Below are 17,738 nucleotides of genomic sequence, written 5' to 3'. Positions count from 1 at the left end.
ATGTTTGTGCTCATCTAAAAAATCATATCCCGTATGCCTGTATAATGTGCTCGTTAAGATGCCCATCTAGAAATTCTTTGAAACTATCAATACTTTCCGCTCACACCACCGATTGTGGAAGTGAGTTTCACATCCTTACCGCCCTGATAGTAAAAAAAAAAAAAACTACGCAGTTTAAGGTTAAACTGGCCATAGTACGTCACCATGGCATAGTAATGTGTCATGCCATTTTGTGAGTTTGAAGCATAGCACAGACCATGTATGCAAGACTTACTGATGTTAAAAAATACTCCAGCCATTAGTTATTCACATACATCAGCCTTGCCTTCAATAACTGGAACAGCAGTCACCAATTTTAAAAACCTAAAGAAGAAATGTACAGTGCTGAATAAGGTGAAAATAACCTGTAAAAAGTGTCTTAAATAAATACTGAATTTTGAAGAGGCTTACTGAAACCTGTGGTTGGTTTGCACAAAAGTTATAGTGTCTACAAAATAGGGGATATGTTTATGGCATTTTTATTATAATTTTTTTTTTTTTTTACTAGTAATGGCGGTGATCAGCGATTTATTTATTTATTTATTTATTTATATTTTGTGAGACTGCGACATTGCAGCGGACAGATCGGACACTTTTGACAGTTTTTTGGGACCATTGACATTTATACAGCAATCAGTGCTATAAAAATGCACTGATTACTGTGTAAATGTCACTGGCAGGGATGAGGTTAACACTAGGGGGCGATCGAGGGGTTAAATGTCTTCCCTGGGAGGTGTTTCTAACTGGGGGGGTGGGGGTGAGACTAACTGGAGGAGGAGAGAGATCACTGTTCCTAATCACTATGAACAGTGGATCTCTCTCTCTCCTCCCCTGTCAGAACGAGGATCTGTCTGTTTACATTGAGAGATCCCCGTTCTGGCTCCCTGTGGAGTGATCGCGGGTGACCGGCGGACATTGCGCTTGCCGGCTCCGGTGTCGCGCACCTCCCACAGCTCTTAGAGCGTCCAATGTACACTTACGCCGGTTTCCGCATCCGTGCCAACTGGCTGCCGTATAACGACGGCGGCTGGTCAGCAACAGGTAAGGGCCCAGGGATCATCTGCTACTGTGGCCAGGAAAAGCGGTGTGGAAGCCTCCCATGTTGGTGTATTTACACCCCTCTGCTCGGTTGACTCATTGGGCGTACGCCTTATTGAGTCCACAGGTTTTGTTAAGCCACTTCAAAATTGGTGGTGGATTCTTTCACCTATGTGATTTTTGCTGCTGGCATTAGGGACTCGTATTCCCCTCTTTTTCTCTGGATCACCTAGAACATTTGCATTTCACTATATGGATTTATTGGACATTTTTTCGCACTTAGGTATCTGTTTTCAGATTATGTTTATGTGATTTAAAATATTTACACTGTTTTTATATGAACACAGTATTTATTTAAGACTTTTTAGTGTTTGGTACATTCACCAGATTGAACTGTAGCTATACAGGTTATTTTCACCTTATTCAGCTCTGTACATTTCTTCTTCATTCTTACACAATTTTGTCTCTCACTGTGCTGGTTGCTTTTATATATACTGTATTTACTGGCGTATAACACGCACCTTTTCACCCTGAAAATCGGGTGCAAATAGTGTGTGCGTGTTATATGCCGATACTGCAATATGGGATGTCTAGGAGGGAATGGGGGGGGGGGGGGGGGGCGGACGAGCGCCGTCAGATTACATACAGCGAGAATCTCCTGTTAACTCAGCGGCCTCTGTAATAGGAAGTCCCGTCTCCTGGCCAGCATTATGTTCTGTCTATCACTGAACTTTGTGTTAAAGAGGCCGCCGAGTAAACAGGAGATTCTCGCTGTATGTAATCTGACGGCACTCGTCCCCCCATCCCCCCCCCGGTCCCCTCCGAGGCAGCGGTAATCTGAGGTGAGGCTGAAGATGGGCACTGATCAGGCTGCATCATTCATGGCAATGGTGCGGATGCATATGGGCATTGATCAAGCTGCATTGATGGGCAATTGTGAGGCTGCAGATGGCAATGATCAGGCTGCAGATGGGCAATGGTGAGGCTGCATTGATGGGCACTGACCCTTATTTTGCTTCAAAGTTCTTTATTTAAAATTTAAGTTATTTTCCTGAAGCTTCCCTCCTAAAATGAAGGTGCGTGTTATACGCCTGTGCGTGTTATATGCCGATAAATACGGTGTGTAATATATATATATATATATATATATATAGGGACTCGCGCAATATCAACTTTTCTCTTTACATCCAATTTTAAAAACCTGTCAAGTCAAAATGACAATAACTTTATATACAGTAGAATCGTTTTAGCAATTCTATTCTTGCATATAATGTACAGTAGAATGCACTGACTGCAAGGTTTCAACAAAACATTTTCCTACCTTCTGGGATTGCGATAAAATTTCACATATCTGACGCCAACTAGAAAACTTTGCTTCAGCTATTTCTGACACAGGTATTAATCTTTCCCTATCTAACTGCTTATTATTTACAGCTATTCCTGGCATTTCCATACCACACATGAGACTTATCCATACAAATTCACTGGTTAATTGCTTTTCATTGGAAGTCATCTTTATTCCCTATCAATCAACTGAAAGTAAGATTGAATTCAATCTGTCTCATGGAAAGAATTTTTCATACATTATATAACACTACATATTTCTACAACAAAAAATGGCATCCATGGTTCAAACACGCTGAAATTCTCTTTCAACCCCTAAATAACTGAACTTATATTTTGGTAATACTTATGGAAGAATTTAAATACTAATTTATAATGATAATATATTTTTAAATATTAAAACCTAATGTACCATATTCAAATGGATTTTATTTATTTTTATCTTTATTTTATCAGTGTCCCCTTCTTTTTTACAACCAATACTTGTGTATTCAGGCTAACAGAATAATTAAAAATTATGTTATTACATGTATACCAGTGGCAATTTATCGGGGCGATAGCTGGTGTTGGCGCTTCAATCATCACGGCACCGTGATTGGTATGGTGTCAGAATGATTGCAGCACATTATTTCTTATATTGTAAGTGCCTGCCTCGCTGCCTGCCACCAGATGAGGAATGCCACTTGCCTCGCTGCCTGCGCAAGGTGAGGAATGCCACTTGCCACGCTGCCTGCCACCAGAGAAGGAATGCCACTTGCCACGCTGCCTGCTACCAGATGAGGAATGCCACTTGCCACGCTGCCTGCTACCAGATGAGGAATGCCACTTGCCACGCTGCCTGCCACCAGATGAGGAATTCCACTTGCCATGCTGCCTGCCACCAGATGAGGAATGCCACTTGCCATGCTGCCTGCCACCAGAGAAGGAATGCCTCTTGCCAGGTCACCTGCCAGTGCCACCAGATGTAGATTGTCACTGCATTGCTGGTACTGGTCGTTCTTGAGTGAGGGCAGGAGAGATATGATGTCATCTCTCTGCTCCCCGCCGCACCTCCACGGTAGTGGGCCACGGCTCGGTGGTTGGAGACCCCTGATGTATACAATAGTTTATCTAAACAATTCTTTTTTATATGTAATATACTCTCGTGCCACCAATTTTGCTCTAAATGAAAAAAGTTTGTAAACAAAAAAAAACACATTTTCCTACCTGAAATAAAGTTTTGTACAATTCAGGAGCAGCCAGTAGAGGCCCTCATAACACTATAAAAACAGCCCCACCACCAACAAAATATACTTCAGTGCAAAGCCTCCTTTTTTGTGGCAAAACATTGTTAAAATATTTCCTATCTATAGGAAAGTTGTGAGATTCAATAGGCCTGAATGACTAAGAGCTCAGTTAAACTGCCCGCAAGCTAAAAGCTTCGTTTTTTTTCTTTTTTACATTTTCAGTGGCAGTTATTCTGCGGTGAGATGCCTCTTTCAGTGCATTTCACTGTTTACTTTAGTTATTTTTTTAACTTTATTTGAAGCACACAAAGTGACACTTTATTCATGTTTCCACAAAGCAATATGGGGTGCTGTGCTGCTGTGCAGTGACATGCATGCCCACCTGTGCACTGTGGTAAAATTCTACGTCTTCCATTTACTGCAGCTCACTGAGTAAAAGAAGAAATTACTGCAAATCGATTGAAATCCAAAATGTTGTTTATTGATCACCAAGATGACATCAAAGTACATTTAATCATTTGGTAATGATTAAGCACAACTGTACTGTGTGAAACGCGTCTACAAGACTTGTGTGTTTGTGTCCTTTGATGTCACCCTGGTGATCAATAAACAACATTTGGATTTCAATTGATGTGCAAACATTTCTTCTTTTACCCATATACCCACAGAGACGGACCGGTGCTAGCACTTGATTGGATATTCCTATCAGACACTAATCAATCCACCTGGAGCGGTGAGTCCTTCATTACTGCAGCTCACTGCACTGCACCTCTGGTTGCATTGCAGTGGGAACAGAGCACATAGAAAACAATTTTCTATGTGCACTTGCAGTTGTCACCACAGCAATAATAATCTGATAATGACTCTGACCCTTCTCCGTCCAAAACAAATAAGAAAACTGTCAGTAGCACATCACAGTGCACATGCAGCATGCACCTAAGTGAAGACTTTTGTCATGGCAAGTGCATACACACAATTTCATGTACAATTTGCGAATATGTGTTGTTGTGATAAACACCTACTGTATTTATACTACCTTTTTTGTTCAGACAGTATGGCATACAGATTTTAGGAACTGTTACTTTAAATTGTATATGCATTTTGTGAGCAATCATAGTGCTTAGAAATTGTATGTGCTTGATAAGTATCTTTAGTCATGTGACTGTAATGTCAAAGCTCACTGGACTGAAAATAACTTAACTTTTTTTTTCAAATAAAGTTCTGTTTTCTAGTGTGTTACCTCTGTGAACTGTTCTAAGGGATTCATTCTTGGTTTCGCTTCACACTATATTGTGAAATACAAGCATATGTACCATTTTAAGTTGCTCTTGATTCAATAGAGAAGGGCCAGGAGCCTGAAACTTGTTGTATAAAGTTAAAGTGGTTCTAAAGGCAGAAGGTTTTTTTATCTTAATGCATTCTTTGCATTAAGATAAACCCATGTGTGTAGCAGCCCCCCTAATACTTACCTGAGCCCCATCTCGATCTAGCGATGTTACACGAGTGCCTCAGCTGTCCGGGACTCTCCCTCCTGATTGGCTAAGGCACAGCAGTGGGCACCACTGGCTCCCGCTGCTGTCAATTAAAGTCAGCGAGCCAATGAGGAGAGAGAGAGGGGGCAGGGCAGAGCCACGGCTCTGTGTCTAAATGGACACAGCACAGCAGCTTGACTCGGGTTTCCCAACAGCAAGCTGCTTGGGGGCATTCGGCAGGAGAAAGGGGCCAGAATCGCTAGTGTTATGTCGAGAAGTGCCCCCCATCTGATAGTGCCCCGGCCTGAACTGCGCATGTGCAAGGCATGCGCCATACGTAACAGCAGAACAGCTGATTTTAACATCAGCTGTTCTTACGGCGAGATGGCACAGGCGCAGAAGAGTCAATAGATTTTTTTCTTTTCTCTCAGATTGTGCCCCCCACTCAGCCTCACTCCCTGGGTGAGTTCATGTGCATGATGGGTGGTTTTCTACACTTTGTGGGTGGAATTACCTGGCCACTTTGTGACGGGCGGATTTTTACATTTCTTGTGGGGGGATTTATGGGCACTTTGGGGCGGTGTTGTAAAATATAAAAAATTTGTGATGGGCGGATTTCTAATCCCACTTTTTTGATCCTGCCATAAATTGCATCCCTCTTTTTTGATCCTGCTATAAATTGGGAAAAAGGGGTACTACATGGTAACCAGAAAGTCGGACTTTGGAGGCATAGAAACAATGGAGAAGTATTGAACATAATCACATAATTTATTGAAAAAAATTCATTATATTCACATAACAAGCAAACAAAAAGAATAAAACCATAGACAAGTGATACAATTTGTACAATGAGCCCTTGTGCGTCTACGCGTTTCACCATACGGCTTCTTCAGGACACAAAACGGGGTTCAAAATTGTAACAAAATAGAGACAAAAGCGAATCTCACCATCTTTAAGAGATGAGCCTCATGTACACGTGTGATTAGCATTCGACTGTCTCCCAGGGGCACACTGGTTTATTCCAAGGGTAAACTAAACTATGTGGCATGTTCACCAATGCCAGGAGCATGGCGGACAAGATGGGTGAACTAGAGATACTGTTGTACGAGGAGGATTTGGATTTTGTTGGAATTTCAGAGACCTGGTTCAACAGCTCTCATGATTGTCTGGCAAACATTCAAGGTATACCCTATACCGCAAGGATAGAGAGGGTAAAAAAGGGGGAGGGGTATGCCTATATATCAAGAATAATGTACAAGTGAATGTGAGAGATGACATCACTGAGGGAGCTAGAGAGGAGGTGGAATCCTTATGGGTAGAGCTCCAAAGGGATGAAGCTAAGGGGAAAATAATACTGGGAGTATGCTATAGGCCCCCTAACCTGAGGGAGGAAGTGGAGACGGATCTCCGATCACAAATTGGATTAGCAGCAAGGATGGGAAGTGTTATCATAATGGGGGATTTTAATTATCCAGACATAGACTGGGCGGAGGGAACCGCGCATTCATTTAAGGCTCGCCAGTTCCTTAATGTCTTGCAGGACAATTTTATGGGTCAGATGGTAGACGCACCAACTAGAAATAAAACATTACTGGATCTACTGATTACCAACAATACAGGCCTGATCACGGATGTGGAAATACGGGGCAATTTAGGTAACAGCGATCACAGGTCAATTAGTTTCAGTATAAATCACACAAATTGGAAACATAAAGGGAATACAAAGACACTGAATTTCAAAAGAGCCAACTTCCCTAAACTACAAACCTTGATAAAAGGCATAAATTGGGATAAAATATTAGGAACAAAGAATACGGAGGAGAGATGGGTTTGCTTTAAGAGCATATTAAATAAGGACATTAGCCAATGTATCCCATTGGGTAATACATTTAAAAGAGCAAACAAAAGTCCTGGATGGCTTTACTCCAATGTAAAAATGCATATAAAAGCAAAGGAGAAGGCCTTCAAAAAATACAAGGTTGAGGGATCATCCTCAGCATTCAGACTTTATAAAGAATGCAACAAGAAATGTAAGGGTGCAATTAGGACAGCTAAGATAGAACATGAAAGACACACATAGCGGAGGAGAGCAAAAAAAATCCCAAGAAATTCTTTAAGTATGTAAACAGTAAAAAAGGGAGGACAGACCATATTGGCCCCATAAAGAATGAGGAAGGACATCTGGTTACAAAGGATGGGGAGATGGCGAAGGTATTGAATTTATTCTTCTCCTCAGTCTTCACAAGTGAATCGGGGGGCTTCAGTAACCAAAACTGCAGTGTTTATCCTCATGACACAACACAGGAAGCACCTCCATGGTTAACAGAGGACAGAATTAAAATTAGACTTGAGAAACTTAACATTAATAAATCACCGGGACCAGATGGCTTGCATCTGAGGGTACTTAGGGATCTCAGTCAAGTGATTGACAGACCGTTGTTCCTAATTTTTACAGATAGTCTACTGACTGGAATGGTACCAGCTGATTGGAGAAAAGCCAATGTAGCACCAATATTTAAAAAGGGCCCAAAATACATCCCTGGGAATTACAGACCAGTTAGCCTAACATCAATAGTATGTAAACTCTTGGAGGGGATGATAAGGGACTATATACACAAGATTTTAGTAATAAAAACGGTATCATTAGCAGTAATCAGTATGGATTCATGAAGAATCGTTCTTGCCAAACCAATCTATTAACCTTCTATGAGGAGGTGAGTTGCCATCTAGATAAAGGAAAGCCCGTAGACGTGGTGTATCTGGATTTTGCAAAAGCATTTGACACAGTTCCCCATAAACGTTTACTGTACAAAATAAGGTCCGTTGGCATGGAGCATAGGGTGAGTACATGGATTGAAAACTGGCTACAAGGGCGAGTTCAGAGGGTGGTGATAAATGGGGAGTACTCAGAATGGTCAGGGGTGGTTAGTGGGGTTCCCCAAGGTTCTGTGCTGGGACCAATCCTATTTAATTTGTTCATAAACGATCTGGAAGATGGGATAAACAGTTCAATCTCTGTATTTGCAGACGATACTAAGCTAAGCAGGGCAATAACTTCTCCGCAGGATGTGGAAACCTTGCAAAAAGACCTGAACAAATTAATGGGGTGGGCGACTACATGGCAAATGAGGTTCAATGTAGAAAAATGTAAAATAATGCATTTGGGTGGCAAAAATATGAATGCAATCTATACACTGGGGGGAGAACCTCTGGGGGAATCTAGGATGCAAAAGGACCTGGGGGTCCTAGTAGATGATAGCCTCAGCAATGGCATGCAATGCCAAGCTGCTGCTAACAAAGCAAACAGAATATTGGCATGCATTAAAAGGGGGATCAACTCCAGAGATAAAACGATAATTCTCTCACTCTACAAGGCTCTGGTCCGGCCGCACCTGGAGCATGCTGTCCAGTTCTGGGCACCAGTCCTCAGGAAGGATGTACTGGAAATGGAGCGAGTACAAAGAAGGGCAACAAAGCTAATAAAGGGTCTGGAGGATCTTAGTTATGAGGAAAGGTTGCGAGCACCGAACTTATTCTATCTGGAGAAGAGACGCTTGAGAGGGGATATGATTTCAATTTACAAATACCCTACTGGTGACCCCACAATAGGGATAAAACTTTTTCGCAGAAGAGAGTTTAACAAGACTCGTGGCCACTCATTAAAATTAGAAGAAAAGAGGTTTAACCTTAAACTACGTAGAGGGTTCTTTACTGTAAGAGCGGCAAGGATGTGGAATTCCCTTCCACAGGCGGTGGTCTCAGCGGGGAGCATTGATAGCTTCAAGAAACTATTAGATAAGCACCTGAATGACCGCAACATACAGGGATATACAAGGTAATACTGACACATAATCACACACATAGGTTGGACTTGATGGACTTGTGTCTTTTTTCAACCTCACCTACTATGTATGTAACTATGTATGTATGCTTTCTCTGAACCTTGCTATATGCTACTTATACGATTGAATAGCACCAAGACCTCTCCTCTATGGTATCTGGACCTATCTATACCTGATTATCTGTGTGGTTACTTTCACCCTTGGAGATTTGACATACATCAGCTCCTGCTAAAACTCTATATAGAAAGTAAAATACTAAATTGTAAGCATTCCTTACCTTTGGAAACTTTCCGGCTGCTGCAAATTTGTACATGAGGCTCATCTCCCTAAAGATAATGAGATTCACTTTAGTCTCTATTTTGTTACAATTTTACAATGTCCCTGCAGAGAGCGCTGTTACCTTTCTTCCTTTCCAGGCGCCACTTGTGCCAATCAAATGCAGCCACTTCATATGCAGCCACTTGTGCCAATCAAATGCAGTCACTTGTGCCCGTCCACTGTACCCATCATATGCAGCCACTGTGCCCACTTGTACCCGTCAAATGCAGCCAGGCACATCCTCCGGCTCGGCTGTCACTTCACTAACCCCCCTCCTCCTCCTCTTCTGTAGTGATAGCTGTGGCTCCTGTGTCCGCTCGGCTCCTCAGGCTTCCCCCTGCCGTGTCTCCTCTTCCGCCAAAGTGTTAGCCATCCAATAGAATTACCTAATGCTTTGGCCAATCGTGAGACACGTCTCACTGACCTGCCTCCTGATTGGCAGGGAGGAACGTTAGTAAAAATAGCGAAAATTAATTCGCTATGCCACACAACAGGGTGGGATCGGGACGCAGTGCTCACCCAAATTTGAAGCCTATTAGAGCCTCTGGCTCTAATCACATGCTTCAAAATACACACCCCGCCTATCCCCGCCATAGTAATTCATGTGTCCGGTGTCCTGAAATGGGCCGGGCACATGAATAGGGAGGGTGGCTGAGGCGTCGGGGGGCGGCGCTCGTGCGCCCACAATGCACTGGCCGCCACTGGTCTTTGATCTCTGTCAATTGCTGTGGGCTGGATCGCCTCCGCTGCTTTTCCTCCAATCAGGGACCAAAGAAGCTGATTGCGAGTTTACCTGTAGCCCTCACACTGGAGACTTATACACCATCATCATGGCGTCCCAGGACGGTGGGTACCGGGTCCCCCGAGGGCAGAGCGCATGTGTGACCCACTTTGGGGTCACAGGTGGCTTAGGGAGAAGGAGAGGGCTCCTGGGTGGATGTGGGAGAAGGAGAGGGCTCCTGGGTGGATGTGGGAGAAGGAGAGGGCTCCTGGGTGGACGTGGGAGAAGGCGGCCCCTGGGTGAACGTGGGAGAAGGAGAGAGTCCCTGGGTGGCCGGTGGAGAAGGGGAGAGTCCCTGGGTTATCCGGTGGAGAAGGAGAGAGCCCCTGGGTGGCTGGAGAAGGCGAGAGCCCCTGGGCGGCTGGAGAAGGAGAGAGCCCCTGGGTGGCCGGTGGAGAAGGAGAGAGCACCTGGGTGTTTGGAGGAGAAGAGGGCCCCTGGGTGGCCATTTAGTCAACAAGAGGGCCTCTGGATGGCCGGGGGAGAAGGAGAGGGCATCTGGGTGTTTGGAGGAGGAGAGGGCCACTGGGTGGCCGGGGGAAAAGGAGAGGGCACCTGGGTCCCCTACCTCTGGGGAGAGAAGGGTGTCCCCGTCCTCCTGGGAGAGAAGGGTGGCACCCTCTCCTCCTCCAACCACCCAAGGATCAGCTCTTCCAATTGTGGCCAACCCTGGGGCCATCTCCTTCTCATTCAAACAGCCAGGGACCCACTCCTCTGCCAACCACCCAGGTGCCCTCTTCTTCTCCCCTGGCCACCCAGGGGCCCTCTTCTTCATTAAATGGCCACCCAGGGGCCCTCTCCTCCTCCAAACACCCAGGAGCCCTCTCCTCCTCCATACACCCAGATGCCCTCTCCTTCTCCCCCGGCCACCAGGGGCTCTCTTGTTGACTAAATGGCCACCCAGGGGCCCTCTCCTCCTCCAAACACCTAGGTGCTCTCTCCTTCTCCACTGGCCACCCAGGGGCTCTCTCCTTCTCCTCCAGCCGCCCAGGGGCTCTACCTTCTCCACCGGCTACCCAAAGGCTCTACCTTCTCCACCGGCTACCCAGAGGCTCTCTCCTTCTCCAGCTGCTCAGGGGCTCTCTCCTTCTCTACCAGCCACCCAGGGGCTCTCTCCTTCTCCACCGGCCACCCAGGGGCCCTCTTCTTCACCAAATGGCCACCCAGGGGCCCTCTCCTCTTCCAAACACCCAGGTGCCCTCTCCTTCTCCCCCGGCCACCCAGGGGCCCTCTCCTCCTCCAAACACCCAGATGTCCTCTCCTTCTCCACCGGCCACCCAGGGGCCCTCGTGTTGACTAAATGGCCACCCAGGGGACCTCTCCACCTCCAAACACCCAGGTGCTCTCTCCTCCTCCTCCAGCTGCCGAGGGGCTCTCTCCTTCTCCACCAGCAATCCAGGGGCTCTCTCCTTCTCCTCCAACCACCCAGGGACTCTCTCCTTCTCCACCGGCCACCCAGGGGCTCTCTCCTCCACCAGCCACCCAGGGGCTCTCTCCTTCTCCACTGGCCACCCAGGAGCCCTCTCCTTCTCCCACATCCACCCAGAAGCAATCTCCTTCTCCCACGTCCACCAAGGGGCCCTCTCCTTCTCCCTAAGCCACCAGTGACCCCAAAGCGGGTCACACATGCGCTCTGCCCCCGGGGGACCCAGTACCCACCGTCCTGGAACGCCATAATGATGGTGTACAAGTCTCCAGTGTGAGGGCTACAGGTAAACTCACACTCAGCTTCTTTGGCCCCTGATTGGCGGAAAAGCAGCTGAGACAATCCAGCCCCCAGCAATTAACAGAGATCAAAGACCAGTGTCGGCCCGTGCATTGTGGGCACACAGGCGCCACCCCCCCGACACCTCTGCTGCCCTCCCTATTCATGTGCCTGGCCCCTTTCAGGACACCGGACACATGAACTACTATGGCGAGGATAGGCGGGGTGTGCATTTTGAAGCATGTGATTAGAGCCAGAGGCTCTAATAGGCTTCAAAATTGGGTGGACACTGCGCCCCGATCCCACCCTGTTGTGTGGCATAGCAAATTAATTTTTGCTATTTTCACACTAATGTTCCTCCCTGCCAATCAGGAGGCAGGTCAGTGAGACCTGTCTCCCGATTGGCCAAAGCATTAGGCGATCCTACTGGATGGCAAACGCTTTGGCGGAAAAGGAGACATGGCTGAGGAAGCCTGAGGAGCCGAGCGTACACAGGAGCTGCAGCTGTCACTACAGAAGAGGAGCAGGAAGCCCCGTGACTCGGTAAGTGCCACCGGACCGGCCTCACGGGGGGGGGTTAGTGAAGTGACAGCTGAGCCAGGGGATGCGCCTGGCTGCAGTTGACGGGCACAAGTGGCTGTATATGATGGGCACAGTGGCTGCATATGATGGGCACAGTGGACGGACACAAGTGGCTGCATATGATGGGCACAAGTGGCTGCATTTGATTGGCACAAGTGGCTGCATATGATGAGCACAGTGGACGGGGCACAAGTGGCTGCATATGATGGGCACAAGTGGCTGCATTTGATTGGCACAAGTGGCTGCATATGATGGGCACAGTGGACAGGCACAAGTGGCTGCATTTGATCCGCACAAGTGGCTGCATATGATGGGCACAAGTGGCTGCACATGATGGGCACAAGTGGCTGCATATGAAGTGGCTGCATTTGATTGGCACAAGTGGCTGCACTTGACGGGCACAAATGGCTGCATATGACGGGCACAAATGGCTGCATATGACGGGCACAAATGGCTGCATATGACGGGCACAAGTGGCTGCATATGATTGGCACAAGTGGCTGCATTTGACGGGCACAAATGGCTGCATTTGATTGGCACAAGTGGCGCCCACAAGAAAAGTAGAAATCCGCCCATCACAAATTTTTTATATTTTGCAGCACCGCACCCAAAGTGCCCATAAATCCGCCCACAAGAAATGTAAAAATCCGCCCATCACAAAGTTATATTTTTTTGCAGCATTGACCATGTAATTGACGCCCATCAGTTAGCTAAACATGCCCCACAAGCATAAATCCGCCAATCACAAAGTATTTTTTTTTGCAGCACTGGCCATCTAATTATGGCCAAAAGTGCCCATTAATTTCACCCACAAGAAATGTAAAAATGCGCCCATCACAGAGTTATATTTTTTTGCTGCACTAGCCATCTAATTCCACCCACAAGAAATCTAAAAATCCGCCCATCATAAAGTTTTATTGTCCGCCCATCACAAAGTTTTATTTTTTTGGTGCAGTGGCCAGCTAATTCCGCCCACAAAGTGTAGAAAATCGCCCATCATGCACATCAACTCGCCACGGGAGCACGGGGCACAATCTGAGAGATATTTTTTTTCTTTTATCGACTCGTCTGCGCCGTCTCGCCGTAAGAACAGCTTATGTTAATATCAGCTGTTCTGCTGTTACGTACGGCGCATGCGCAGTTCAGGCCGGGCACTATCCAATGGGGGGGTACTTCTCGACAGAACACCGGCGAGGGACCTGAGAAGAGGAGGATCCGGGCTGCTCTGTGCAAAAACCACTGCATATAGCAGGTAAGCATAACCATGTTTGTTATTTTTAAACAAGAAAAAACGAGACTTTAATATCACTTTAAATTTCACAATTTCGTGAAGTGCAAATACGGGGAATGATCTATTTATTCATATATTTACATATAAAAGTTGTTTGTCTAAGTAGTTTAATCACAAGAGTGCATATGTATAATTAAACACAGAGAGCAGGGGTTGGCTTAAAGTCTATTTTACATTTTATATCTTAAAAGTTTTACTATTATGTCCCTGCAGGAATATGAGAGTCTAGAGAAAAGTAACACTGCACTGCGTAAGGAGATTCAGAAACTACAACAAGAACAAGCATACTGGGCCAAAATCTTACAACAACATGAGGATACCTGCTTACTTCTTTCTCCTGATATCATTTTGGAACTCCAAAAGCCAGCACCTCTGGTTTCTCCCAAAGAAATACACCAAATGTCTTTTGACTTTTAGATATAGTTTCATTATCATTGTGCTGCAAAATAAAAAACATACAATTAAAAAAAAAGAGCAGAAAAAACACAAAAAGAAAAGTGAAATATATAACAATAAACCAAGGAAAAAGGGTGAGCTTGCAAAAATCTAAAACGGTCCAAATTCTGTACAGATTCAGAAGAAAGCAGTGATTTCCCATCATCAGGAAGTCAATAACCTCTTTGTGTACAGATTACTAGGGGATGGTCAGTTGTCCACCTCTTGATGTTAACAGAGATTCACCGTATTATGTATAGTACTGGAAGGTTGAAAGTTGTCTGTACTGCGATAGATTAAAAAGGGATTTTAGAGAAAGAAGTTCACAGTTGAAAACATTTATGTGAATGATTTTGTCTGAAAATTATTTGTAAACCTCTTTAATCTCTCTTTTGATTTATACACCCCTGTCTCCCTGCATGATCATTTTGGAAACCTTGCTCCTTGACTGTCATAATCTCAGGTAAAAAGGTGAAGGTAAAATAAAATGAAAGTGATTGTAAAGGGTTTTTTTTTTTTTTTTTTAAATAACAAACATGTCATACTTACCTCCACTGTGCAGCTCGTTTTGCACAGAGTGGCCCCAAACATCCTCTTCTGGGGTCCCTCGGCGGCTCTCGTGGCCCCTCCCCGTATCAGATAACCCCCTAGGAGAAGCGCTCTTCCAAGGGGTTACCTTGCAGGCGCACTCCCGAGTCCAGCATTTGCATCCACATACACGAATGCCGGACTCGGCCCCGACCCCGGGTCATTGGATTTGATTGACAGCAGCGAGAGCCAGTGGCTGCGCTGTTATCAATCTATCCAATCAAGAGCCAGGACCCCATGGAGAGAGGGACAGCACGTCCCCGCTGAACAGATGAAGGGGCTCAGGTAAGTAAAATGGAGGGGGCTGGGAGGCCGGTGACTGCCAGGTGTTTTTTCACCTTAATGCATAGGATGCATTAGGGTGAAAAACACAAGGGTTTACATCCCCTTTAAGATCAATAGCAAAGAATAAAGAGCTAAATCTATATCATTATTAAAGCTGAGTTCTAGACAGATACAAAAGGCACACATTAATCCAGCTCAGTATTTATTAATACTTGATTTTATTTATGTTTTTAGATCACTGGTTCTCAACTCCTGTCCTCAGGACCCACTAACAGGCCAGATTTTATGTATTACCTTGGGGAGATGCAGACTAGAATACTGCAATCACTGAGCAGCAAATGATATCACTTGTGATGTATTTCAGTTATCTTGCAAACCTGGCCTGTTAGTGGGTCCTGAGGACAGGAGTTGAGAACCACTGTTTTAGATGCAAGCAGTGTAAGTACCTACAATTGACCCGGTATTAGCCTCTTACAGTTTCTGTACAACAGGGCTGGACTATGAGAGGAAAGAGCAGCACAAGGAGCCAACTAGTTAATATGCTGACACGAAGCATGCTGATAGGAAGAGACAGCAAAGTGACAGAGAAATGAGCTCATTGCTGCTCCTTTCACTATCCATTCACTGACCTGGGCTAAGATGGGTTAAATGATCCTGGGAAAAAGACTGGGGTCATTCAGCAGCAGAAAAGAACTACTGTGAGGGAAATCTTTGGATTAAAGCTGAATGCTGCAGCAAAATATGGTTTTGTAATATTGCCTTTTATTAGAGCATTTTTATTATATATTTAAATCCTGTTATTTCTGTCTGAATTCCGGGAAAATGCTCACTAAGGATTAATACCTATCTGTGCTAACACAGGTGATGTCCAATTCCCAGGTCTAGTCTGTAGCTTCATAAGTAAATAAATATACCAGCAAGAAAGGGAGGGTGGACTAAGCAGAAGCTGAATATATTATATGTTAATGATTATATGGTATCAAGGCAGAAATTATGAAGAGATTGCATTGTGGACAAACATAGGTGTGGTGTGCTGGGGTTGGTATAAGAAAAGATGATAAGGGAAACATGCTAAAATATCATGGCATGAAACAACTTTTCACCAGTTATGGACATAGTACACATGGCAAAAAAAACTTTATTGAAATATAAAGGGTGTTTGAAGTATGCTATGTCCTTCTGCCCCACTGTCACTCCTCCCTCACACTAGCTGTCAATTCCCCACTGTCATATGATAGCAGGGAGTTGCTGTGTAATTGCAAAAGCTGTGGAAGGTGCTGCTGTCAAAAATTGACCTTTTGACACATTGCTTAAAGCAGAACTTCATTTATAAGGGGTGCCTTATTTTTTTTTTTGGGGGGGGGGAGTGTGTACCTGGTTGCCACCATAGGGCCTGGCTAGGTTCAGAACCTCGCAATCAATTGTATGGAGACCAGGGACTATGAAAGACAAGCTCTACTACTCGAGGATTGTTTCCTTTAAAAAGGTTATGTCCAACAAGAACTTGAGGAGGAGATGGAGCAAGTCAAGAATTTAAGCAGGGACAAGTTACTTAGAGGTAAAATTAAGAGCACTACCAATTGGTCTTTTGTTACCTCTTATTCGGTGCAACACAAACAAATTAAAAACATTATGACTAAACATTGGGCAGTACCTAAAAACTATCGTATTTTGGGCTCCCTCCTGCCCGTTAAAAGGATAGTTGTCTATAAGGGTGTACCCTCTTTACAACTAAAATTAGCTCCAAATGTATGACCTAAGAAAACTTTTTTATGACCTAAGAAAAATATTTTTTTTCAGGATTTAACAGGTTACTATCCGTGCAGGAAGTGCCAAGTATGTCAATTTAACTAATTTAAGGTAGAAAGATAAATACATTTACTTCTACAACCATCTCTAAATCATACACCATTAAGTAATTTATCATGTGTGTCTCTAAAAATATTGTATATCTTATCTGTTGTCCTTGTGGCAAGCAGTATGTGGGGCGAACCATTCGCACATTCTCGGTACGTGTGAATGAACATAACAAATACATCCAAAAAGCAATGAGAGAGCATAGTGTTCCCAAACACTACGCATGTTGTCACAATAGGAACCCAAGAGGAACGGTGTTCATAGCTATAGACAAATATGGCGCACCATGGAGAGGGGGAGCAACTAAAAGGGCATACTCTCCCTATTGTTTGATGTTTGGGCGGGAGGCCCGGCTGCCAGTAGACTTGGCTTTTGGAACGTCCCTGGACCATACCTTAGCAACGTCCCACAGAAGGTATTTGGATTGCCTGAGGAGAATCCCGAAGACTGCCTATGATAAGGCTCAAGCTGCCTCAGATGCCCAAGGACAGAGGAACAAGAGACACTTCGACCTCAGGGTACGAGTGTAGGACTTGCAACCAGACAACAGAGTGCTGCTGAGGAATCTGGGTGACCCTGGGAAGCACAAACTGGCTGATCGCTGGAAGTCACAGCCCTATTGTCAGGAAAGGCTGGCTGGTAACAGTGGTCCCTCACCTGCCTGTGCGCGCGTCTAGGTGCATGCGCGGGAACGCGCGCGCGCGCACGGTTACTGGCGCCAGGCGGGCTATTTAAACCCAGCTTTCCGCTCAGATCTTGCTGCTTGATCTACAGCGTTCCTGAGCTTATCTACTGACCCGATCTGATCTTGGACAAGGACACAAGGACTTAACAAAGAGACTTTTGATAAAAAGAGACGGGGGGAATTGATTCTGGAACCCGTAGACCAGGTATGGGTGTCTACAATTAATCTTCGACTTGCTTGCCCTTTGAAG

General features: G+C 45.1%; 1 protein-coding gene across 1 annotated transcript in view; it reads left to right on the top strand.

Annotated features, from left to right (window-relative positions):
• Positions 1–14,577, top strand: part of BATF2 (basic leucine zipper ATF-like transcription factor 2) — a 70,004-nt gene extending 55,427 nt beyond the window's left edge. Inside the window, exon 3 of the mRNA XM_073604874.1 lies at positions 13,852–14,577. Coding sequence (XP_073460975.1) covers positions 13,852–14,055 — 204 coding nt within the window. The 3' untranslated portion in view covers positions 14,056–14,577. The remainder of the gene's footprint in view (positions 1–13,851) is intronic.
• The last annotated feature ends 3,161 nt before the right edge of the window (positions 14,578–17,738 follow it).

The sequence above is a fragment of the Aquarana catesbeiana genome, linkage group LG11, assembly GCF_042186555.1.
Source record: "Aquarana catesbeiana isolate 2022-GZ linkage group LG11, ASM4218655v1, whole genome shotgun sequence".
In the NCBI taxonomy this organism is placed as follows: Eukaryota; Metazoa; Chordata; class Amphibia; order Anura; family Ranidae; genus Aquarana; species Aquarana catesbeiana.
This window is presented reverse-complemented; position numbering and strand designations above follow the sequence as displayed.